At 39.9% G+C, this 24,739-nt stretch overlaps 1 protein-coding gene and 1 long non-coding RNA gene across 2 annotated transcripts; both read right to left on the reverse strand.

Moving 5' to 3' along the window:
• Window positions 1-225: 225 nt before the first annotated feature.
• On the reverse strand, window positions 226-24,564 carry LOC135408303 (synaptonemal complex protein 2-like). Its single transcript, XM_064643528.1, has 20 exons — window positions 24,502-24,564; window positions 23,895-24,032; window positions 23,690-23,813; window positions 20,175-20,260; window positions 19,954-20,042; window positions 19,818-19,852; window positions 18,927-19,069; window positions 18,409-18,461; window positions 17,116-17,275; window positions 16,959-17,019; window positions 16,397-16,545; window positions 15,487-15,550; window positions 12,999-13,117; window positions 6,648-6,804; window positions 5,499-5,548; window positions 4,393-4,489; window positions 3,871-3,962; window positions 3,642-3,705; window positions 1,857-1,988; window positions 226-1,104 (listed from the first exon to the last, which is right to left on the reverse strand). Exons 1-20 carry the CDS (start codon window positions 24,523-24,525, stop codon window positions 932-934), a joined length of 2,010 nt encoding a protein of 669 aa, XP_064499598.1. The 5' UTR covers window positions 24,526-24,564; the 3' UTR covers window positions 226-931.
• LOC135408304 (uncharacterized) lies at window positions 10,798-12,500 on the reverse strand. Its single transcript, XR_010427480.1, has 3 exons — window positions 12,330-12,500; window positions 11,654-11,699; window positions 10,798-10,881 (listed from the first exon to the last, which is right to left on the reverse strand). It is a non-coding gene; the product is annotated as an uncharacterized LOC135408304 (long non-coding RNA).
• Window positions 24,565-24,739: the final 175 nt, after the last annotated feature.

The following is a 24,739-nucleotide window of genomic DNA, read 5'->3' on the forward strand; positions in this document are numbered from 1 at the left end:
ACTTAACAGCTGCCCAAAACCAGGTCTTTGTTAGCACTATTTCAGGTCAACATTTATACAGGCAGTGTGCATTTTAATCTTAACTGATTTGTAAATGCATCCACCTTCAGCCTTGATTCAAGGATTTAGTACCAAAAAGCTTAGTGTGAATATCTAGCACTAGCTGGAAAGAAAAAAAAAATAAAAAAACCAAACAAACACTCACTGTAAGTCTGCTCTGCCACATCTGGTTTGTTCAAAGCTTTTGACCACAAGAAGATTTTCTAATAGGTCAGACACTGTTCTCTCATATTAAACTAGGCTTAATGTCCACATTACTTGTTATAGCTAAATCAACAGTAGCAGTTGATTGCTTGCATCTAAAGTAGGTCTGTACAGTTGAGTGAACCACTAATGGACAGTTCACTACAAACTGTGCAGCTAACACCTCCACATACCATTAATTTCAAAGCATGTCCTTATGGATCTATGCATGTTCTAGTCAATAGGTACAGCCTGTATTGCTTTCCGGTTTTCATCATGAAAAAGTTGTTTGATCTTACATTTCAGTGAAACTGCTCTATGCTCCAAAAGGGAGTTTTTCTATTTTTGATATATGTTCATGAGGAAAATGACCCACAGTTCCAGCATCGGTACACTGTCACTACACTGGGTTACTTTTCAAAAAGCTTCGATCTCTCCCCTCTGAGGAAAGTATTTAAAGTGCCTAACCAAGTCTGATGTTCCAACCTACATGTAGAGACAAAAAGAAGGAAAAAGCTAATTAAAACTTCCTTTATGTCTTCCCTGTAACATTTCTCAGAATATACAGGTTATGCAGAATACTTCTAAGAGCTTCAGACTAACAAACACTTCAGCCAAAGCCCTGGTCTTGGGCAAAAAAATAGATATCTGATATTTGCACCAACTCCTCTGGAGATAAAAGGTAATTTCACATAATACGATAAATTGCCACACACAGTAAGAGAGCACACATTACCCAGAACAGTTTCTTCAGCTGGTCAACAAAGCTTTCAAATGCAGTAATCACTCCTGAATGACTGAAGTCTTCATGTTGCATCTTGGAAAAAAACACATCATCCACACTATCATCCATTTCCTGACCTAGGAGGAAGTGTATAACCAGTTAGCATCATGCTGGGGGGCTTATTGGAATATAAGCCTTCCTGCTACTGAAGGGTTTGTCATTCATGTAAGCAGCAACTTTTGTTATAGAGTTGGAATTTGAGTTTTGTTCTTCTAGAGCTCATAAGCAAGAGGAAAACTGGCCCAAAAGTCCATTGAGAAATACTTTTTAGCAGCAAGGAACAAGAAGCACAATAGAGCAACACAAAGAGCAGTGTATTTACAGACAGTGAGGCAAAAGCACAACATAAGGGAATTTAAAAAAAAAAAAGTCACCACTGTTTTCCTGTCTTCTACTTATTCATTGCAAAGAAAGCCTAATCCCCTTGTGTTTGGAGTTAGCAGTGTTTTGCAGTTACTCTGTCTGTTATCTGCATGCTTTTTTTTTCAGCTCCTGGGTTTTGTTGGGGTTTTTTTGGTTTGTTTGGTTTTTTTTGTTTTGGTTTGGTTTTTTTTAATAGCTCTAGACAGTCACTATTCAGGAAGACTAGAAAGTGTGGATATCACTGAGCAGCTTACTGAGGGGAACCCAAATTTCATCATTCACACCTCCACATATGGTTCCAATGACAGTGATGCAATATGCACCTTCTGTTAATTTTGGACTTTGGAGAAGTTAGCCTTGCTACAGACACATCTCTTCAAGCTTCCGTATGACTATGATTTCTACTATAACAAAAGAAAAGCTGAAAGCATTTAAACCTTCACTTTAACTGCCAACCTGACTTTACCTTTTTGGATCTCTGCTTCCTCTTCTACTGAATCAAAAATTTTCCTTGGTTTATAGTTAGTGTCAGAAGATGAATGATTTGTCTCCCAGCTGGAAAATTTAAGCTTTTTTATGACAGTGCTTTCTAATGTATCTGGGAAGAGAAGAGAAAATATTTCAGAAAAGACCAGTTCTTCTGCATGAGGTACAGGACAGTATCTGCTCAAGCAGAAACCACCACTGGAATTACCAATGCTTCAGAAAAGCAGGCATCTTCATTTTAGCATCTGAAATCACACTTACAGGACAGGATAAGACTTCACTAGCAAGCATCTTCCCTTGCAAAAGCAGGCAACTAGACTGCCTAGTGTTATGCAGATAACTGGAAAGCTAACATGTCTCCATCTTAAAGATAATTTGCTCTCTTGACCTGCTACTCTAACCATAAAAAACCTCTTGTCCATCTTCTTCACACTTCCAACCAAAGCTGGCAATCTGTTTATGTTACTAAGCTAATTCCAGCTTCTCCTCACAAGAAAAAACCAAAACCCAAAACCCATGCATAAACACAATAGAGGGGAAAAATACCTAACCACACTCATAACAGCCACCTTTCTGCAGCTTCACTAGAGTTGCTATACAATAGCTTTTAATCCAGAAAAAACCTTAGGAACATGCTGAGGGAGACTACAGCCTGTATTTTAAGGAAAATTTGCCTAAAAGGAAAAAAACCCATCCCTTTGTCTCACTAATACTTTTCTCAACGTCAGTGAGAGACCTGTTTGACCAGCGATGACTGCAGTCTCCATAGTGCAGAAAGGAAGGTGGTGGGGGCCCAAGACAAGGAGGACAGTCAGAACAAAAGAAGCATCCTGAAGCAGATTTTGGGTTCATAAAGAAAGAATTCAAATGCAGTCACAGATCACACTTGAAATTTCTGAACATAAGCCTATTTGTGCCTTCTCATGGCATCAACTCCTGTCCAACTGTTTACTGTACAGTAAACAGTGATAAAAAAAAAAATCAAGTCTGCAGCACTTATCTTCCCCCAAAATTAAGCAGATTTGTTGGTGCAGTGACATTGTATTTTGAAACTGCAGGACAGGTAAGAGATATATAGGGAACACAAATATAGCCAGGTCATTAGAAAAGGGACGCTTTTGTTCAGTGACTTGATTCATAGTCACAGCAATAACTTCAAGACAGTCTCTCAAAACTACACCAGTACTGAGAAGATTAGTATGAAAACAATCCATTGCTGCTCAACTTTCTTGAAGTTTGGTTGTTTCCAATCACAAAGAGACTGTGCTGCAATTCTGACTTAGTTTATGCAAATTCAGTTTCATTAAAAAAAATTCCTTAAGTCACCTACCCAAAAAAAAAGCTACAGCAGTAATAAGCATTACCCAAGTCATCATTTACCAAATGCTTATAGCAATGGTCTGTGTCTCTGCTCTTAGGTATAAAGTCAACAACTTTAAGAAAGGCTTGTTCTTTTTAAACTGAAGCTGCAGTGCATTTTCAAACCATTAAAAAGTATGTTCTGTGTGTCTCTTGGGTCACTAGTTTGCAAATCCCCAGCTCTTAATAGTTACACTACAAGTTCCCCTGTGATCAAGAACAGGATTTAGGGATTAGCAATGAATTCAAGCATGTATATAAAATCATAATATACAAAACAGAGAAACAGAACTTAGCAAAAAATTATCTCAAGAAAAGTGCTATTTTGTCTTTGAAAGGAAATAATGCTTTGGCAATGCCCCTTTCTGCTTTTTAACAACCTTCCATGTTATCAAGAATAACAAACCTGAGTCCTTCCGCTTAGTACTTTCTTCTTCTCTAGTCAAATTTCCAGGTGCTTCATGTAACTTCTAAGGAGAGAAAGAAAACAAAGTAAGAAGGTATCCACCCTGCACTGCAGGCAAGCTGTCAGGGACTTGTCTAGTTATAGGAAAAAAAGTGACATGATGCATTGGTTTTAGATGAGAAGTAGCCTGACAGCAGACTGGAAGGAGTTTAAGCACTGCATACTGCACCTGCACAGCCTTCTCCACATCACTGGAATAGCTCCTGGCAGACACACCTGGTGATAGCGAATCCTCTTTGGGCTCTTTTGAGAGCGTTTCATCTGCGTGAGAGATCAGTCAAATGACACAGGCAAGAGAGGTTGAATCCTGCATTGACTAGGAACCTCAATTTAATGACAACAACAAAAAAATCTCCACCCTCTAATCTCCACCCTCTTCTTTATCTCTTTACACAGGGAAGAGATGGTGGCTCGAACTCAGTCCAAAGGCTGTTTTCTCCGTGGCTGTCAATTAAGTTCTTTCCTTCACCTCTCACTAGCCCCAGCTAATGTTCTCCCTGCATAAGAGTATCCATGCAAACAATATGCAGCCCTCACAGCCCTTACAAAAAATATCACCAAGCAGAATGCTTATGAAGAAAATGTGAATGCAAACAGCAAAATCAAAAAGAAAAACCAACCCAAAAAGTACAGACCCATATGTATCAAAACAGCTTTTCTAATGCACTGAAGAAGATTAAAATAGAAATACCAGCATGATCCACTGTAGGTAAATCACCTCCCTTGGCGCTAAATCTGCTTTTTTCCCTTTGCATCTCCTTTTTAATTCTTTTCCTTGATTCTCCCCCCTGAAACAAAACAATGTCTAAGCATTTGTTTTATTTAAACATTACTAAAGAACTAGGGGCTTGGGCTGTTGTTTTAGTTGGTTGGTTTGGTTTTTTATGTACACTAAGGGCAGAGATACACTTGAAATATGCCTAACATACTGATGGCTCTCTAACACTGAAGGAGACCTGTGCCCTGAAGTTCAATGCATGCATCACTTTTCCCTTTAGCCACTAGAGCTGTACATTTGATATTTTTAATAAGCAGAATAGAAGCATTATAGTCATGAGAGTAAAGAAAATTTTTCCAGAGGAAAATAAAAGCTTTTAATGCAACTAAGCATTCTGGAGAGATTTTTTCAAAATTTTCTGTATTTCAAATATATTTTGATTGAGATATATTTGATACGTGGCATTTAACAGCTGGGCACTGGAAAAGCCTGACATAGCTCAATTTTATTTTATTTGCTTGATGTATGTCTGGTCCACCAACTCCTCCATTGCTACATAATCCACTGTTAGTTTTCCCAGAGCTATAGTTGAAAGCAGAGAACGATGATGCATGAACCAGGACTTGTGGTGTGAGCACAGGACTTGGAATAAAAGCTCTGAAAATTGCCATCAAAGCAGAGGTGAACGCGAGCTTTCCCAAGGCACTGCACAATACAGGGCAGAAGACAGCATGGGGGCACAGCCTTGTAGGGCCCAACTGGGATTTCTGCAGGTATTTAGATAGGCAGCTGTGTCAAGGCAAGTGTCACACCAAGTCCAATTTTTCACTTGTCAAAGGTAAATATCACTCCAGGACAACATGCTCAGGACTCAGACACAGTTGTTTCTACAAAGTTTCCCATGTTTTCTTAAGACCTCCTCTAGTAGATCAATACAGTCTCAGCAATGCTTAGACAAATCTGTCCATCAGAACATTTGAGAAGAAAAATAGCACCAATTTATTTAATTCTCACTCATTTGTACACATTTTACACATATGTTGTTAAATCTGAGACACCTAAGCATGACACCACCTTACCTTCTTTGACGAGTAGTCACTGCCACTACTTGCGGAAGACATTGGAAGCACTGCAAGGAAAAAAGCTTACCTGGTTACAAAGTTAAGTGTGTACTTTACCCTGTTACCTGAGTTAGCCATGATGCTAACCTTTTCAGTTTGGTTTTCTGGGCATTTGCAAGATTAAAAGCCACAAAACTTACAGTAAGCTTCAAAAAACACCCTTTTACTAACAAAGCCCTTTCTCTAACAAAGCCAGATACAATGATGCAAACATACACAACTCACTGCATCCAGAACAGCCAAGAAAAAAGGCAGGCTCTGCATCTTGTCTGATGGTCCCTAAGTCCTAGGCAGGATGTGTGGGCTGACACTGGAGTGAGAACAACTCCCAAGGAAACACAGTAAAAAGGATAATTTCAACCTCAACTTTCTTTTGCTTTTTCATTCCCACTGAATCCAACAGCTACCTGAGAAAGCATCATTCTCCATGAATGGGACAGACACATTCCATCTCATTCAGAGCAATTTGGTTTGCATTTGGAGGTCACAGCAGTAGATGGTCATGGAGCAGGCTGTAGGGGAGGTTTGCTCTTGGGCAGGTCTGAGCAGAGAATGCTATCCGTAATTTGCAAAATCAAATGTGATTATTTCTAAGAGGACAGTTGGTCTATCAGACCAACTATCTAAGGGAGCAGAGTGCCATGGTCTGCAAACTGTCAGGTTTTTCAAGGTTTACTTTGCCAAGTCAATCATGTTTCTGGGGAGATGAGGAGAGGAAAGTTATAGGGAGGAGGTGTGGTAGCTTTAAAGAGATCTTCTTCCTGTTGTGTTCAAGAGCACCAACACAGCCACCAGCTCGGGACTCAGGGGCCCTTTGCCATCAACACACAGAGTGCTACACCCACACAGATGTTTAAGTGCCAGATTTCCACCCAGATATTTCAACCCCACTCTGGGAAGGGAACCAGAGACCAGCTCAAGCACAAGAGTGCACAATGCACCTCCTCCACAGGGCACCCCTTGCTGCCAGCCTCGAACCTGCTCCCTCCCACTCAGGAGGATCAGGATTTGGCTGAACACTCTCAAACCGTCACCAGCCATTTGCTTTTCTGCAGCACAGCACGGCACATCATGCATAGCTAAATGTCAATAGGGGACTACACTTACCTTTCAATTTACTTCTCACCCTTGTTCTTTTTCGGGTATAGTCAACAGATTTTGGCACTGACTGTATCTGAGAGTCAAGGATCCAGCTCTTTTCACTCTGACCAGAGCTTATATTTTCATTGTTGCTTTCCGAAAAAAGATGTTTCCTGTAACTGGACTAGAGACCCTCTTAAGAGTGAGTTCTGCTTAATCAGCTCACTGAGAAGACCCTCAGCCATTCCCCTTCAACTACTATCAAGTTACTCCATTTCTTCCTCCCCACAGTGCAATATGTAAAGCATTTTAAGCTGTGAAATCTGCCAAAACAGTCACAGTTAGCTGTCAAACCACCAGCATAAAAACACTGAGAGGCAGATGATTGCCCTTTGCCAATATGGGGTTTTTACAGCATCCTCCTTCCTCTTCTTCCCCCCTTTCCCGTGTCTAAAAGTGCTCTTGCAAGAAGGAAAACTTCAGCATGTCTGAGCTGCAGCCAACAGCACATCAGTGGGGCAAAAAAAAAAAATATAACAGACAATTCGCTCGCTGGCAGTGATGGTGCACCCCGAGTGCTGCTTTCAGTAGCAACAAACAGGCTATTTAGAGGCTACCAGGTTCATATTCCTCTACCTCTGCCCCGGGTAAGGTTTAAACCTCAGCCTCTTTAGGGGTGCAACAGATTTGTACAGATGGACAAACACAGCAATCAAAGGCTCTAGGGATGAAAAAGCACAGAAAACCTACCTGCCTTCTCTCGAGTTTGTTCTTGTTTTTTACTTCATAAGTCCTGCCAAGTAGCACATAAAGACCCAAATTAGACAAGCGAACACTAACGGTAGCACACCACAGAAGGGGCACAGTCAAACAGAAATCACAGGAAGGTTCCTTGAGAGATCAGCACAAGAATCAAACTATTAAAGTGCAGTCAATAGCCAAACTTTTCTTTGCTTGGTTTTTGAAAGTAGCAACTCAGGGATATTTATAAATTAGCATTTTTTTTAAACAGAAATTAACCTACATATTTAGAGGTGCAAGTTCCTGGCAGCTTGCTATAATTGGGAGGCAGCCAAAGCAAGGCAGGGAGTTTAAGCATTTTTCAAAAATTAAGTCAGCAGTTTACACATACGATCAGAGAAGGATGATATTTAAGAGTTAAAGTCATGTTAAAATCTTATTATAATCAAAGTAGACAGGAGACTCTATTCTTTCCCATAACCTTTATATTCTCAGTTACTATTTGAAAATTAGTACCAATAACATCTACAGATACCGTGGTAGCTAAGCAAGGAACTATGGTATTAGAAAAATCACACAGCCTTTTTGATCCTAACTTAAAAAAGCTTAACAAAAACTATGAACTCTTTTTCACATAGCAAAAAGTTGATAAATGGTACATGTATGATCCTGTACCTCTGATTTTGTGAAGAAGCTTTCTGACCAAGAATCTTTCCTTTGGCTTCAGCAACCTGAAAAAGAAGAAGATATTTGTCTTTGAGTCCGGCTACCCCATAAAATAATCTACATAATTATATGTATCAAACTCAGGAGTTCAGCATGGAAATTTCACCTTTTAAGGGAGTGGAATTTGTTGATTGAAACAGTGTCCTAAATTATAATAGACAAACACTTGTTGTCTTAAACAGAGTTACTTTCTCCTTTCCCTGCTTTATGAGTAATGCTCATTTTAAGCACTAACGTCATAAGAAACATCATTTTAATCAATAACACCACTGCTAGTAGCACGTGTAAACACAGAACACGGTCCCCGGACAGCCTTGGGACGGGGCTGTTGGGACGCGGGGCAGGATGCCATGGAACAGGGATTTATGCTGACACCCAGTGGCAGTAGCAAGGATCAGGCAATGTCCCATTTAGAAGAGAAAATTGGGGTGTCCCATTCATCACCCATTGCCACAGAATTAGCAGCAGGTGGCAGTGACATCTCTCACACTAGGAAAGAGGCTGAAAGCCAAAGCGTTTCTGCAGCAGAGCCACCTTGGTGGAAGCCATCAGGAGCACGTTTACACTTCTTCAGAAAACTCACACGGGTCAAAGTTTCAAAGCAAGCAAAGCAACTCATTATTTTTCATTTTTTCAAGGGTCTGCAAAATATAAGTCAAGCAGAACTTCCACAAAAATTTTGTGAGGACTGGCTTTTAACCAGGGATTCCTAATTTGCAAAGCATGGCTTGAAACGGATTTCAGTCTCTTCTGTCTAGCCTAGAAGCACAAAGCAGATGCTCAGCAATCTGCTTTTGATAATCAGCAAAACACAAAGGAAGGCTGGCCTTCAATCACAGAGATACCCCACGGCCTCACTCAAGCAACAGCTCAGATTTCTGTTGGTGATATCATACATAACCCACCGCAAAATTCAAGCAGTGATGAGCATTCTCCCTACTCAAAAAAAAAAAAAAAAAATCCATTTCCACCACACAAACAAAAAAAGTCTCAGATTCCCAGTTGTCTGTTTTGCTATAACAGTGTGTCCATCCTTACAGCATTTCTGCAGTGAACTATGTCCCCTCCTGCAAGTTACTACTCTGTTAGGTGTTGAGTTGGGACCATAGCTCTTAACAACTTCTGTTCTCAACTTTACCTTTTCATGACTTGAAGAGTCTGAGTTTTCAAAGTCAAAGACTTCCTTCCTGCAAGACAATGACACATATATGGAAGCAACATACAATCATGAAGAATCACCTTATGGAACTTCATTAAGATTATGGGGGTGATAATGTGGTTTGTTTCTGTCCCACTCTCCCACTACAGGCTCAAACACTTTCTGTGACTAAATGGACTGCTTTCAGAGCTTCTACAAAAATACTTTCCCCTTTCCTACCTAGTTTTCTTGTTCTCTGTCTTGACTTTCAATCTTTCAATTTTAACTCTTATTTTAAGAGAAATATTCAAAAGATACAAATTAGTCTATCCCTGTTTACATATTGGACATTTTCTCCCCACATCACCAATAAGAGTACACGGTAGGAAGAAATAAGTAATGGAAATATAATATCTGAGGCATTTTTTAAAAAATCCATGTAATTGCCTTTTGAAAATTCCAATATTCGATGTTTGTTCTCTAATTACTTCTCTGTGTACATCTAGATTTTGGTTTCACGTCTTTCAACATTTAAACTTAACTGTACCTTTATTGCTTTCTCCAAACTGTAACTATTTAAAAAAATCCTAGAACTATTGCTCAGCAAACAGTACACCCTCTCTTAATTAGTGAAAGAACGGGAAAACCAAAGAACTGAGCTCCTCGTTAAAGCCTCCTCTCCTGAGGGAAGGACACGCTCATTTCCAGACGAAACACTAGAGGGAGCAGAATGACCGAACTAAGTAGCTCTTCACCTCTAGCTTCTACAATGCTACTCCTGTTTTAAAACTGGTATTTGTGGCACCAAATTATTTGGTCTTAAAACACACAACTTGTAGTCCTGATGAAGTTCTGCATCAAGTTTTCCTATTCTTATGTACAATCAATCAAAAAATTCATCTAAGCCCTCGTGGGGGTTTTTTGAGCTAAGAGTCAGTAGGCCGAAGCAGGAAGCCTCAAGGAAGCTCCAGAACAGCAGCAGAGATCCTCACATACAGTTCATTTGCTCTTCCACCCAGCAGAAGGCATTAACTCGAACACAACACTTGGCAGAGACCACAGGAGGAGTAAGGCACGTGTCAGACTTTCAGTGCCACAGATTGCAGTGGCCCCAGACCCTTGAGTGCTTCTGCTCACACTGCCACTAGCTTTGGATGTGAGGAGACAAACAGAGAAAGACTGTCCTGGAACTCTAGCACACATGACGCTGGATATTGGAACGATATCCAAGAAAGCTTATGTACTTGTGAAAGAGGCTGACACTCATAACTCTACTCACTGGAGGATGGGAGGATTATATTTGGGTAAGGAAAAATGGAAAAGCCAATGTGACATAGTGTCACAGAGGTAGAGGGCATTTTTGGCAGAGTAGGGTTAGTTTCTGAAGTGTTCAACACTTTGGGGACCCAAAGGGTCCTATTGAGACAAGTTGTGACCCTTCATAGCCTCCTGCTTGTTTTGCTATCTGTTCTGTTCAGACAGCCCACCCCATGGGGACACCCCCATCCATGAGGACTAGAAATGGTCTAAAGTCACCTGGTACATCAGTCTCTGCATGGGCTCATACCTGTCTTCAGCCCTTTGCTTGGCCAAACTTCTTTTCCTGTTTCTCTTTTCCCAGGCAACATCCTTTGGAATAAGAGGGAGTTCCAGGAGCTAAAAAGACAATACCCAAAGTCATGTTTTTATCCAAGAGCCTGCTAAAAGCAGAGATAAGGTGTGCCAGGAAACTTCCTTCCTCCTACTGCAACTACTATCCAGGTGCAACTGTTGCCTGCAGTTCTTCCCTATCAGAGAGTATATGAACTCCCACAGCTGGGGGGGCCAATAGGGTGAGGTTACAAAAAGTAGTTCAAAAGCTTTGAATTCACTGCAGAGTGGGCAAGTGTTACAAAGCATTTGAACCGGCAGTTAAAAAATTATTAATTTTATTTAAAAATCTAAAACTAGCACTAGACCTGTCATGGGAGGGTCATTAGAGCTCAGACAAAAGTGAATAAACATGTCTGTAGACTTCCAAGGCTTGGTTCCATTCAGCAAGCAAACATTTGCTCTTGCAGACAGCGTGCAAGTCTTGTGACATGTGAGTTTGTCCCACACACAGCCGGTCTGGATGCCCACACACCACTGTACTCCTAGACACAAGCACAACACACTGCTGTGGGGTGGGCATATGTGCTGAATACTCTCCAGTGAGCTCGAATTAACTGGTTGGGCCACTCTAGACTGAGGCTGGTAGCTGTTGCCTCTGCAGTTCACTCCTGGTGCTAAACAGCACATCACATCAGGTATGACACTGCATGGACTCAGTACACTGCTCAATGGCATCAGTGGGTCAACCCATCCCAGCTTTCTTCTGCAACTCCACCAGAACATCTCTTCCCTGCCCCATATCTCTTCACTCAGGTGAGCCCCAAGGCAAACATACCTTTGGTGTGTCCTCCTCCCTGGATTCTTCTTCTAGGGGCTTCTCACTGGGGACAAGAGGACACATGAGGGAGCTGTTCATTTAAAGACCAAAAAGTCTGTGAAGTACTAAGGGGAAAAAAAACTTGCACCAATTAGCATCAAAGCAACGGTTTAGTTGTGTAAGGAAGAAAGTCAGTCAGTAACTCTACAGAAGTCCAGCTCCTTAATTACAAGGAATTCTGTCCTCCAAAGCTCTGGGAAAAAAGGTGTTATTGATGCCAAGGAGAATTCAAATTCACATGATCTTTCACAAAAGTCATGTTCCCCATTATGAATAGCCTCATATTTGCTGAGCTCCACTTAATAGCAAAAGCTACACACATAGCTGAAGTTAAACTCTTAAGTTAGCTGGGTGATCACCTTGCATTTGGATTAAATCTGTGATGAGAAAAAAGTGACACCAAAGCAGCTGCCAAACTAGTAACTCAGCATCACTGTTCAGCATCTCCAAAGTGCTGTAACTCTAGGCATCCAGCCTTACTATCCAGGCTGAAAAACAGAATCTTTTTCTAATTTAATAAGTGATGGAATAAGCCTCAAAATCATATGCAATAAAACCCCAGGAGAAGGGAACAAAAAAACAAACCCCACACACAAAAAACCCCTTTGCAACTTTTTGTCTGCAAGACACTCACCTAGGCTTAGCTTTCATTCCTGGAGATGGAGTTTTGGACTTTTTTGCTGAAGAAGGCAAAGAAACTATAGCTTTAGCCTCTGCACTACTATGAAATCTTTATCTACTTTTGCTGTAAGGCCCACAAAAGCAGGTGCTTCAACATGTCATCTGGGTGACACTGAACTGGATCAGACTTTAGGAACTGAAGCCTGACCTGAGCCTTGGTTAGCATCTTCCAGGTCAGTTTGCTGGCTCACTGTAACCACGGCAACACCAGAGTTCACCATTTTCTGCTCGGAGACATGAAACCATGAACAGAACATACATATGATCAATTAAAAAAGTGGGGATTTTTAGAAACAGATTTTCAGCTCCAGTCTGTGACAACAGCTGGATGACACATTCATCATTGTCCACACATAAAAACATTTTAGGCTGCACATAAGTGATATCATAGGTTTCTCACTAAGGGCATCCCATCATCCCCTTACAAGAGAAGTAAAATTTCTTTTTTTTTCTTTTTAAAGCAGTTTTGCCAAAATTGCAGCTCTGGAGGCATATGTTTGGGCTGACTGGATACAAACCAGTTTTCTTTGAAAGAAGGTTTTAGCCCCACCTATAAAAAAGCAGACTGGAGAAGGGGGAAAAGGGGCACAAGGACCATTCCACCCATACACCAAACACTTACTGCTATTGTGTGTGTTAACTGCTGGCTCTTCTCAGAGGTTAAGTTGTCTGATAAAGTCTCCATGTTTTCAGAATTTGAGGGATCTTTCCTCCTTTGTGCATTAGAAGACTCAGCTATCACTGCAGAACAGCAACCAGTGTGAGAATGCTATTGCAGTAACTGAACACACTCACTACCTGCCTTTTCCATTATTACACTCATGCATAAGTTGTAACAGTACAACTTACTAAGCACAAACATCTCAAGATCATGTTTAATAGAACAAAACCAAACATCTCCAAATTACCCAGTGCAGAATTGCAATGCTAAAAAAACAGTATCTTGAACCTTCCCCCATGTAAGCCCCTCATACTGTACAAATACATTGAAGTTTATCATCTTATCGCTACCTTAACTCCTAAGCTCTGGAAGAGATGGAACAACCGTTTGTGTCTGACTAAAGCAGTGGGATCTTCCACCATCTCTGTTGCCCTTCATTGAATCTCTCCCAGGCACTGCAAAATGTTTCACCACAGATTAACTACCTTCTGCCCTTTGTACTCCTTGATTGTTTCAAGTAGTAGTGCCCACCTTGTACCTCTGCATGCATTACAGTGGACACTGATGAAGGAACTCCTAGCTCACCTGTGCCTCCAGAATCTGGAGGACTACCATTCTAGCTCATTTTAGGTTGTAACTGGAGGAAAATGGGAAGGACTACTGAAGAAGTTAGGGCCTCAGATATTTAGAGCTGGAAGTAGCTCTTTCAGGTATTCACTTGGAAAAACCTTAAATGCACAATAACTTAGATGAAAGTAAAAATTTGTTTTTAATATTGTCACAGAAACAATGCTAACTATCCTAAGAGCTCTTCAAACTTGATTTGATTCTGAGACAGTGGGTGGTAGCAGTAGAAAGAGCTGTGAGTTCACAGCTTTAGGAGATGTGGAAATATCTGTCAAGCAATTTACACCACGGAGTGATCCACACAAAAAGTAATCACTCTAAAACCTGAAATACAGCCAGTTTTGCAGCAAGAACAAGTCCCAGTCTTCAAAGATAAAAGATCACAATAGGGAAAAAAAAAAAAAGCGCCACCTTCCAAATAATTTGATACCAATATTAGTCTGAGAAAACATTTCCTGTTTCAAACCAATTTTGATCACGCACATCTCTTGCCTTTTTTGCTGAAAGTAGCTTTTCGTTAAACTGTGGGTCACAGCCGTGGTGGGTTTTTACAGAAGAATTTCAGAGGGGGATAAAAGGAAAGAAAGGAGTTACTTTCTCTTGTTCTTGTACAAGTACAGGCCTTATAGACCCTCCTTTGGGTCAGACACCCAAACATGACATCTGTACTTCAGGCTCTGAGCTCCCTTGACATCTATAATATCTGGAACATAATTAAACTCAGCCAAATGATCCTGGAAGAAGACATCTTGCAGATGTTCACTGGCAGCACAGGAAATGACACTATTTGATGATGGAAAACCTAACGTGCCCGATTCAAAGAAATACAAAGCATTGGCTATAGGCTGATGAGAATAAGCAACTAATGGCTATTCCTGGTCCAGCTAAGAGCCTTTGTTTCTGTAAGGCACACAGATACACTTGTAGCTGGGGCACACACAAAGACAGCCCTACAGCACAAGGTATTCATGGCAGCACTGACAATGCCACTTCACACAGCAGCAGGACACCTTCTGCAGAGATGAGCTGCTGCTCATCTTTACCTACAAACAGGGACTACAGGTGAGCATTTCTGCTCCCCCTGTTGCTCTTCCACAACAGCACCAGGCATCTCCAGGGCATCATCCACTCCAGGTGGGGTAAAGGAACTGGAGCGCACCACTTTCTAGCACATCACCTTGTCTAGAAGAAACAGAAGCCACTCCCCTGCAGAAAGCTTTGGTAGAGGCTGCCTCATCACATGCACCTCACTGTACAGGGGAGAGCTTGTTAAATGCCAAGGTGCGAGAACTCATCCATCAGAGAACCTGTGCTTTCATGGCCACACCAATGCCACTGTCCCCTTCTGCAGGCAAACTTCCAAAGGCCCCTACACAGCATAGCCAAACCAGAAACCAGGCATTTGCACATCAGTGGGCAGCCAGCAGCCAAGATGTGCCTTGCAAGGCCAAGATGTGCCCTGCCAGATCCAAATCCAGGTCCTGTATCACTGAGCAGTTCCCCTGCCCGTGCAATACCAGCAGCACACGGCCCATGGTGCCCAGTCCTCACTCCCTGGGCTAGAGGGACTCAGCATTTGTCATGAGCACCAGTTACTAAGCTCACAAGACAAGGAACAGCAGGAGATTGAGCTTGGGCATTGCTTGTTTTGGGTTTGGGGTTTGTTTTTTTTGTTTGTTTGTTTGTTTTGGGTTTTTTTCTTTTTTTTCTTTTTTAAATGAGGTTAACTGCAAGCTGTGGACTGCAAGTGAAAACAATAATTTGAAAATTGAGATATTTAAATTTAATGAAATAACACAATAATCAAAAAAAAAAAAATCACCTGTTTCATTCTCCCTGGTTTGCTTCCCAGCATGGACAGACTTCTCTTCAGTCTCATTTATCTGCTGGTGTGAATTAATGTCATGTGAAAGTGATCTTAAAAAAGTAGTCTTTATCTAGTGAAGTCAACTACTTAATAACAAAATTAACAGTTGGTAATTGCCAGCAACAAATAATTGGATGCTAATTGTGTTGATAATTTGGAAAGGTCTTGGCTCCTGCAAGGGCAAATGACAGCCCCCATATCATGGTTATTTACTGTTGCCAAAGGTTTTCTGCAATCTCCATAGTCTGTGGATCAATTACGAGTAAAAAATTAACTGTATTAACATTTGAGAAAAAAAAGTCACACACATCGCCCATGTTTTTACATTGGCTTAGAAAAAAACTTTAGGTTTTAGAAGTACTCTACTCTTCATCTAGAAGTACTAGCTACAAAGTCAATCTAAGATTTGCATCTTGCAGCACACCTATTCTCTTTTCCAGGTTCTTATGTAACAATTTGCTCATCCTGTGCAATGTAACACTTGGAGCTATATGTAAGAGCATGTTTAGACTTCAAGTTACACAATTAAATGCCGTAGGCTTTATTTTCTACTGTAGAAGCTCAGCAAAAGTAATAACACATAAAATCCATTAACAAATCAGTTTAACCTTCCAGCTTCTAAACCATAACTTTGAGTCCTTTGAAACTTCATTACTAAGATGCCTAATTTCTCTTGCAGGCCAAAGCTAAGAGCACCTATACAGAGTGTTATAAATCCACAATAGGAAGACAGATATGTAATAAAGAGGTATGGAAAAAATAAACAAAGATATCACACAAACATAAACCCCAGAAATCTGAATAGTTTTGCCCAGTGCAAAATCTAGTTTAGAAAAAAAACCCAACCCTCATATTAAGAGCTTACCATAAATTTTTCATCACCCAGGACTTTTTTAAGTACACCTAAGATTTCAAACTCAGCACTGAAAACCAGTTTGATTTTTGTTGCTTCTGTTTTGGTAAGAGCAGCAGGTTTCTTCATAAGAATTTTAACAATCTTTTGTCCACCATCCTCTGAGAAAAAAAAAAAAGGCAATTAAATCTGGTTTAGATCAAGACATACTTCTCTCGACCACAAAATAACTGAATAAGTGTCTGGAATTTTTAGAACAGTCTCTTTTACATCTTGCCTATGCATTTCCAGTTACTCTGTTCACTCATTTCTTTCCCATTGATGATCTTGATGATTATGCTGTTCCCTAGGACATGTACAAACTGATACCTTAACCTGTCCTGCTTGGGTAGGGGAGAGTAAGTTATTGTGCTCAGTGGGCCCACACACAGTCCAACAAGCAGAGCTAGTGCAAGATGACTATCAAAGGCAAGGAGGGAGGAGAAGACATGGTGGTGCTGAGATTTTAGGCTGACTCCATGTGTCTCACAAACCCATAGCCAGAGAGAAGACAATGTCAGTTGGAAAATCTTACCCTCCAGCCTGTAACTGCTGACAGCTTCTTTTGACAGCCTCACAGAGTCCCAAAGAAAGCCCTTTGAAAACCAAAGCCAACATGTCAGAAGGGCTAAGTGAGTGTCTACAGCCTTAGGCTGAGCCCAAAGCCACCTGGGCCTTGGTGTTACCGTCACCTCGTTACTATCCACATAGAAAGTCACACTCTGGCTGCCAGTGTTGAAGTCAATCCAAAACTCCTCCAGTTTTTCATCTGATGGCTTCTTCACCTGGGGAAGAAAAGTGGTACTGTTGTTCCCAGAAACGCCCCACAACTGCTGTATCACTCTCAGTTTTCTTTAACGAGACAAAATTGGAAAGTGTTCCCTTACATATCTGTGTACACATGTGCACATCTTGCAGAAATAAAAGTTCAGATCAACCTGCGAGCTGCCAGTCTACTGCTCACCCAACCATACCCATGTCAGACACAGCTCTGTATCAGCCAAGGGAAAGGCAACACACAAACACCCACATGTTTGTGCCAGGAAGAGGGTATAGGAGTTGTTTCCGAGCAGTTGAAATAATCAGAAACAGTGGAACTGGCTTCCATTTACATGCTGTTGATTCGATATGACTGCCAGGAATGGTGCCACAGTACACGTACTAAAGACCACTACAGCAATCTGCAGGATCAGCAACTCTGACTTCTCCTACATGGGCATCAGGCTAATCTTGTTTTCCGGCATTCTGAGAACAGCTCTGCTGGAGGAATCAACATTGTCCTGTCCTCCTGTTTCTTTTTAGAGCTCTTCCTTCTGTCATCACCACGAAAAGAAGCGCTGCCTCTATCTTTTGGCTGATACAAAAGCAAAGTCAGCAGTTGTAAATTGGCAGCTAAGTGACAAACAAGCAAACTTTCCAACCAGTATAGAAGGTTACACTCTACATTTTAAGAAATTGAGCTCTTCAATGAAAAAGAGGGAGGGGAAAAAACAATTACCACAAAAATCAACATTTCAGCAGTAGTAACAGTGTAGGGAACGTGTCAGAGCTTTAGGGGCTATTACCTCCTTCGTGTCAGCAAAAGCAGATATGCACGGAAAAGAATACACTCTGGAAGAGAAGCAGACTTCACATGATACATTCAGCATCAGAGCCTGACTTAAATCATCTTATTTTTCATAAGATTAGTATAACCAATCTTATTGTTCAAGAAATAATTAAAATATTTCTAAAAGTAAATTAATATTGGAGAAGCTTAAGAGGCCATAGTATTTTAGTAATGATGCATTATCTTCATTGATTTTACTTTCAAAAAACCACCATAAAAATGAATAAAATGTCCTTCTTAAGAACAATTTAATTCTTCACATGTGACGTAAATCCTTTTTTTTTCTTTTTAATATCACCCAACTCAAATTACAATCCTGTTTATTCCCCTCTGCAGTAGTGAGGGCACCAGTTTATTCTGTTGGTCCCCAGCTTACCTTCTTTCATTCCCAAGCCTTTCATTCAGCAGGTTAAGAAATTTCCTGCAGTCCTTCAAGACAAATGACATATTATTAAAAAGTCAGGCTGCATTTCCTTTGCAAATACTTATTCTATCGGGCTGTGTGACTTCTACTCCAGTTAGAAACTTTTAACTAGTCAGTGTGATGCCAAAGGCCCCTGAGGAAGAAACACTCAAGTTGCTACAAATGGTTAGACCCAATTTACTACCAGTAAGCCTTCAAACATAAACTTATTTATGTTTTATTATTTATTATAATTTTTATTTTACTTTTTTGTAAGTAAAATAACTTAGAAGAGCTATTTTAACAATGTGTCATTATAGAAAAAAACCAAAACACACCATCCACAAATAATTCAATAACTAAGTAACTTTGTGTATTTATAAAGTCAGTTTTGTAGGAACTTCTTACAAGGACATCCTGACTGAACTCAACCAAAACTAGCCCCTATACAGACTTGTCAAGTATGTTGTTTTCAAAATAAGGACCCTCACCGTCTCAAATTCTCTGTCCTTGATCTCTTTGAAAGCTTCAGCAAGATAGTTATCTTCAAACCAGTGGTGAACAAGGTCATCTCTCCATTTTTTTATCATTAACCTACAAAGTGCTTCTGAAAGGCCAACCTGGAGGTCATAATCTACACAATAAACATAAGCACAGGATAAATATCATCCCTCTGGCATAAGACAGTGTTATAGCATTGCCACTCTTGTACTTATATACCACACAGTCATATTCATCATCTAGCTTTGGTTCTACCTAGAGAACTGTGGAGGCTAACAGCCAAGTGTTAGCTCCAGGCATCCTCAGCTCCCCCTGACTCAGTGAGGTCAAGTATGGAGTGCTGCAAACCACAACACACACAAGTGCACTGGGAAATTTTCTTGGGGTTCAGGAAGGGGATGAGAGCAAAGACTTATCACTAACTCACTAGGATTAAGTTACATTCCATATATCATGGCAAAACTCTAGAAAGTGTTATTATTAGGAGAAAATGAAAAAGACTTCACTCAAGAGGCTATAAACCTTGTTAACTGAAGTTTGTCCACATCTGGGCAAAGCAATTCAAATTAATTTTTTTTAAGACTAACAGCCAGCATATTTTGTAAACACGTATGTGAAGCTGATCTGATTACTTTTCTACATATATCTGTTTAGCTTGTCTTATTGGTTAATACACATTACTAATACCAACCAGAAAAAACTAAGGCATTGCTGCATTTACCAATTTTTTATTAATATTTTCTCAGAGTACTATGTGATTTTCCTCCCTAAAAGTCAACTCTTGACAAGTAAATAATTTAAATTACAATTCACCTACAATAAATAAACAGACAAGGTAAAGCTGGAGAAATTAATAAGAATAACCACTAAATATTTCTTACCACCAACCTCCAGAATAGTTTTGGCAAGGTCTTTCCTGAAACAACATAATACCTCAAGTTAAAAGTGAAAATAACTAATTCCTATTGGAGGGAAGATGGCATTTAGCTACAGGAGTTGGGAGGAAAAATCACTTACGTGAGTGAGCACATTTCCTCAGACAGAGGGAATTGCTTTCTCTCTTCCCGTGTGACATTGTCGAGTATAGAGTTAAGGGTCCTCAAAGCCTTTCCCCCCGCAAAAGAAGGGGCAGAAAATGAAGGGAAATAATTCAGTATTATTCATTTTTCCCATATTTTCTAATTACACACACTTGTGCGCAAATGTATCTAATTTTCTCCTCTTAGTAGGAATCTTACCTCCAGATGCAGAGTGCAGCAAAGATTTGCTTCTGTCACTAGATGCCCTAGCTCAGGTAAAAATAAATTCAGCAGATCTTTCTTCCCTAGAAAAGTATTTTGAAAGGTTACAGCTAGAAATGGGCTGGTCTCCATATAAAAGACAGCTGAAGCAACTACAGTTTGCTGTGTTGGAGTAAAAATATCCCACTTGTAAGTTCATTTTAAAACAAAGCTTCTAACCATCTAATCCTAGACAGAAAGGGAACTGGTAACTTCTATGTAAAAAAAAAAAAAAAAAAATAAAGCTGCAGATACATTAACTGCTGACCTGGGTAATTATTTTAAGAGGCCTAACCACAAGAGAAAATTAGAATTATTGTCAAAATCAGAGTAAACCAGTAAAGTACTAACCAGAAGATGCTCACACGTACTCTGCTCCCACTAAAATAAGCCACAAGGACAAATAAGCACACATTACCTGGTCCACAGTGTAATGCTTTATTTTTACATGACTTGTGAGACTGGACGTTTGGGCATACAGATACTTTCTGAAAGCACCTACTCCCCTGCCCTAACAGAAAGCCAGCTGCAGCCACAGACAAAATTTTGCTGCTGAAATGAATGAGAGACAGGCAGACATCCCTCTGCCTAGTTCAGAAAGCTGAAGGAGTTACCATGGTTTTCTACGGAGGTGGTTGCCTTCAACAAGGAAAGAACTTCTCAAGCCAGTACAAACAAATGTGGTGAGAATAGATCCTCTAGCCTGAACCCCTTTCAGAAGCACCACTTACTCTGATCAAGTGAATTATTTGATGCTGAGCACTTAAGCAAGATACCACAGATGGATCTTTTTTTTTTTGACTTGTACAAAACAAGGAAGCAAATAGAAATGGAAAAAGGGTTTGTGCTCTGATGTGAATGTTAATGAAAATTAACTGAAGAGAAATCAGAAGGAGGATTAAAAGAAAAAAAATATTGCAGAGAGGTAGGAAGTGGAAGGGAGAAGAGAAAAGGGACAGAGTTCAAGCAGAATTAAGAAACATGCTCCTGAGACTAAGATACAGGATATCAAGGCATGGAAGGAAAAAAATACTGACCTTCATTACTGCATTTGCAAATCACCTGATGGAAACAGTAAAGGAAGCCTTCGTTAACACACTATCACCTAAGAACAGCAGTACTCAAAGTGCCAAGGTGTTTATGCCCCCCTGCCCCCCCCCAACAACTCTCAAAGTCTAAATAACATAAAACACTAGTGTACCCACATCAGGAAAAGCAGGAACACCTGACACAGGCATTTCACATATGATGACCCTAATCATACAGGTTGGCATTATGCAGGGAGGGTAAAGATAGCAAAGCACCCACTTTCCCCAGGGATTTCAGCAGCACTTGAGAGTGCAGTGCCCATAGGTTCCCTGGAAAAGCCACATTGTGGCATTTTTCTCTTATTTTATTACACCTACGGGCTTATGTACAAGCACATTTCATGCTTCCACACTACAGTACTATATGTCACAATGTATATCTGAAGGTGTTGAAGTCCCTTGAGGAAAAATAAAAATAAAAGTTAAAAAACCTCCAAACAACAAACAAACAACCCCAAATCCCCACAGAACAAAACACTTCATTCTGCACAACAAAAGCATGTGGAAGAAATGTACTGGGAAGACAAATAGATCAAATTTTGGAAAAAAAAAAAATCGGGTATGTCGGTGTGGTTAGCAGAGGAAGAAGGAACTTTGATTCAGCTTAAGTATCTTTTATCAGAACTCCTAAAAAGAGTCATAAGTATTGATATGAATTCTGATGCACAAACTGTGTCACAAAAGTGACACAGTTCCAGTAAGCTACAGACAACAAGACTTGGAGGAACAGCTTGGGTAAAACACATTTGCAAGTAAAGTGCAGCTTAATATTACTGACTTGTGGTTTTTAAAGAGAGCTTCAGCACAAAAGCCTTTATTTACAAAATGCATCAGAACTTCTTGAAAATTTTTCTGCAAAAACAAACACTTGGCTTCATGTTAGAAAATCAGAAAACACTGCAGCCCTTTAGCAGCTTCTCCCAGGTTGTGTCAAATCTCAGCCTGATGCCAGCCCAGAGCAGATTCCTGGGCACTCCCCACCAGCACCATCTGGACTGCATCCCAGGCTCACTCCCAGGTCCAGGCAACTATTCATTTTTTTAACTGGAAATTGTTTGCGAGCAATGGCTTTCCTATCCAATATAGACAACCCTTCTGTTCCCTTAAGGCACATACATACCAATGCAGTGTCAAAGAAGTCTTCAAAAAATTTATTCTCATTTGGGTCGATGAGGATCACAAATGCTCTTGCTCTTTCAAACCAAGATACCAGGTAAAAGTTAAAAGAATTGGTTAAAATCTGGGAAGAGGAGTTAATAATCCTTAAACTATATATGTCTGCAGGAAACTTTACAGACAGTTTTTCACTCTTAAAACTTGAGTTACATACTGTGTCAAAAGCTACATGGTATTAAGGAGCTCAAATTTTGCTAGGAGGACATGAAAAGTGACATTCCCCTCTTCCCTCCCCAACCCTCCTTTTATCCTCCTTTGTTGTCCAAGGCACACACTCTTGTTGTTTAGGCACAGTGCATGCTACTAATGGCATGGTAACTCCTATAGAAATTTCTACAGAACATCAATTCACAGCAAAATAATGTTTTAAAATTTTTTCAAGCTTTTTCAATGTAAATATTTTAATACTTCATGGTTTTAAATATATTGCATAGCCACACGTGGCGAAACAGAAATCTATGCTTCACTGGAGGTACAGAGCTCAGATCAGGGAAACTTCATTAATATATCTCCATACAGGAATTTTGAGTAACTGTATCCCTGAAAAGCATAATTACAAGGCAGGATTACAATATTTTAACTGAGGACTCCTTGGTAGAACTCTGGAAATGGAGAGCATGTGTTAACTGTTCCCTGCTAGCTATGCTAGATCCAGGTATTATTCATCTTCAGCACAAGCGTATTTCTGCTACTACAAGTATTACCAGCTGAAATCAGTATTGTGCCATTCTGCCAGAAGATAAAATGCAACTGCAGATTAAATGCATCTAGTTTGCTACATATCTAAAAAGGGATCTTCATAAAGAGTATGTCAGGTCTTAAAATTATAAAAGCACAAACTGCTCATCAGTTCTATAACTAATACTGTATTTTGCTGGAGCATTTAAAATGCATTTAGAAATTTTACATCATTTCACAAGTGGGACTCATCAAAACTCTGCCTCTCCTTCCACTGTCAGCTTAAAAAAAACCCCAAAACCCACAATCCACTAAGTCAGGTAATAAGTGAAACCGTAATATTGGCTGTTGCACCAAAAGCAATGAAAGACAGTAAGTATTTTTTTTCCCCATTGAGCTCATGCAATATATTTTTAAAATATATGTTTCTGCATGGCCAACAAGCCATTCTCTAGTTTTCACTTCCTTGGAGTTCTTTTTCTGATGCAAGCAACTTTAAATCACATTAGTAATTTGCATATAATATTATACTCATCTTTGCTACCAGTCCTTGCTCAATAAACAAACTCTTCCCTTCTTGGAAATCACTTTTAAAGTAGACCTGAATACATTTCAGCAGCAGTGAAACATTCTGGAATTCATTCTTGTCCAGCTCCTACAGAAACACAGGGTGCTGAGCATCATTAGTCTGATACCCTTGGGTGTTTGGATGGTGGAGATTATTTATGATATTTGCCTTTCTCAGTGCTTTGTCTAGCTGGCTAAAAAGAGATTCACTGTATTTCTGGCGAGGCTCTACTTCTCTCTCTTGAAGCAGTTCGCTTATTTTTTCAAATCCTTTCCCCTTAAAGGCATCAGTGAGAAGTGATTCAAGCTGCAGAGGGAAGGGAAGGAAACAACTAGTGAGTTAAATAAATGGGTATTAAAATTGTTGCAGCACTAATTATGAGAAAGTACTTGTAACACTATTTTAAAAGTTGCAGGCTTTTTGTTTACTTGTTTAACTTTATTTGTTTCTCTACTTTTATTTTATTGTTACATCTGAAGTTGAAACATCAGTCAACCTCCAAAAGAGACAGAACCCTTGTAACTGAATAATCTTAAAAGATACTGAATAAGACATTCCTTTGGTGCACCCAGTTTGTAATTCTTACATGTCTCAAAACTCTTACAATAACTTCTTTCCACTTACTAGGGAAAAGACTAAGGAGTCTGCTGCACTTCCCATATTAAATTAATAAAAATTCTAGGTCATGCCATATCCATTTAAGAAATGCACCTTTAAACATACATATATAACTATTTGTAAGATAAAGCTAAGGATACATTTAAAGGATCCTTACATAGTCTTCTGCTCTGCCTGCCATATTGCCACTCACATCTCTATTCCGTTCTTCACTTTTTTCTTCCTTCAAAAAGAAGAGAAAAATACAGGAAAAAAAATCCTCTCCTACAAAAACACCCCAAAAACAAACACTTATTCTGTCCAAAAGCTGAAGCCCACTTACTCAACCCCTCTCTCCCCCTCTCTGATTTTCCTTACTTAGTTTCCGAGTTGGAAAACCACCCCACGCATCCAAA

This window comes from Pseudopipra pipra, unplaced genomic scaffold, assembly GCF_036250125.1.
Source record: "Pseudopipra pipra isolate bDixPip1 unplaced genomic scaffold, bDixPip1.hap1 HAP1_SCAFFOLD_306, whole genome shotgun sequence".
NCBI lineage: Eukaryota > Metazoa > Chordata > Aves > Passeriformes > Pipridae > Pseudopipra > Pseudopipra pipra.

Bases quoted from the DNA above. Each gene is read 5' to 3' on its own strand.
- LOC135408303 (XM_064643528.1), bottom strand. From the start codon at position 24,525: ATGGCAGGCAGAGCAGAAGACTAT. The intron at 19,070-19,817 runs GTAAGAAATATT...TTTATTGTGTAG, and splicing joins AACTATTCTGGAGGTTGGTG to ATTATGACCTCCAGGTTGGC. The intron at 17,020-17,115 runs GTGACGGTAACA...TGGTTTTCAAAG, and splicing joins TCTATGTGGATAGTAACGAG to GGCTTTCTTTGGGACTCTGT.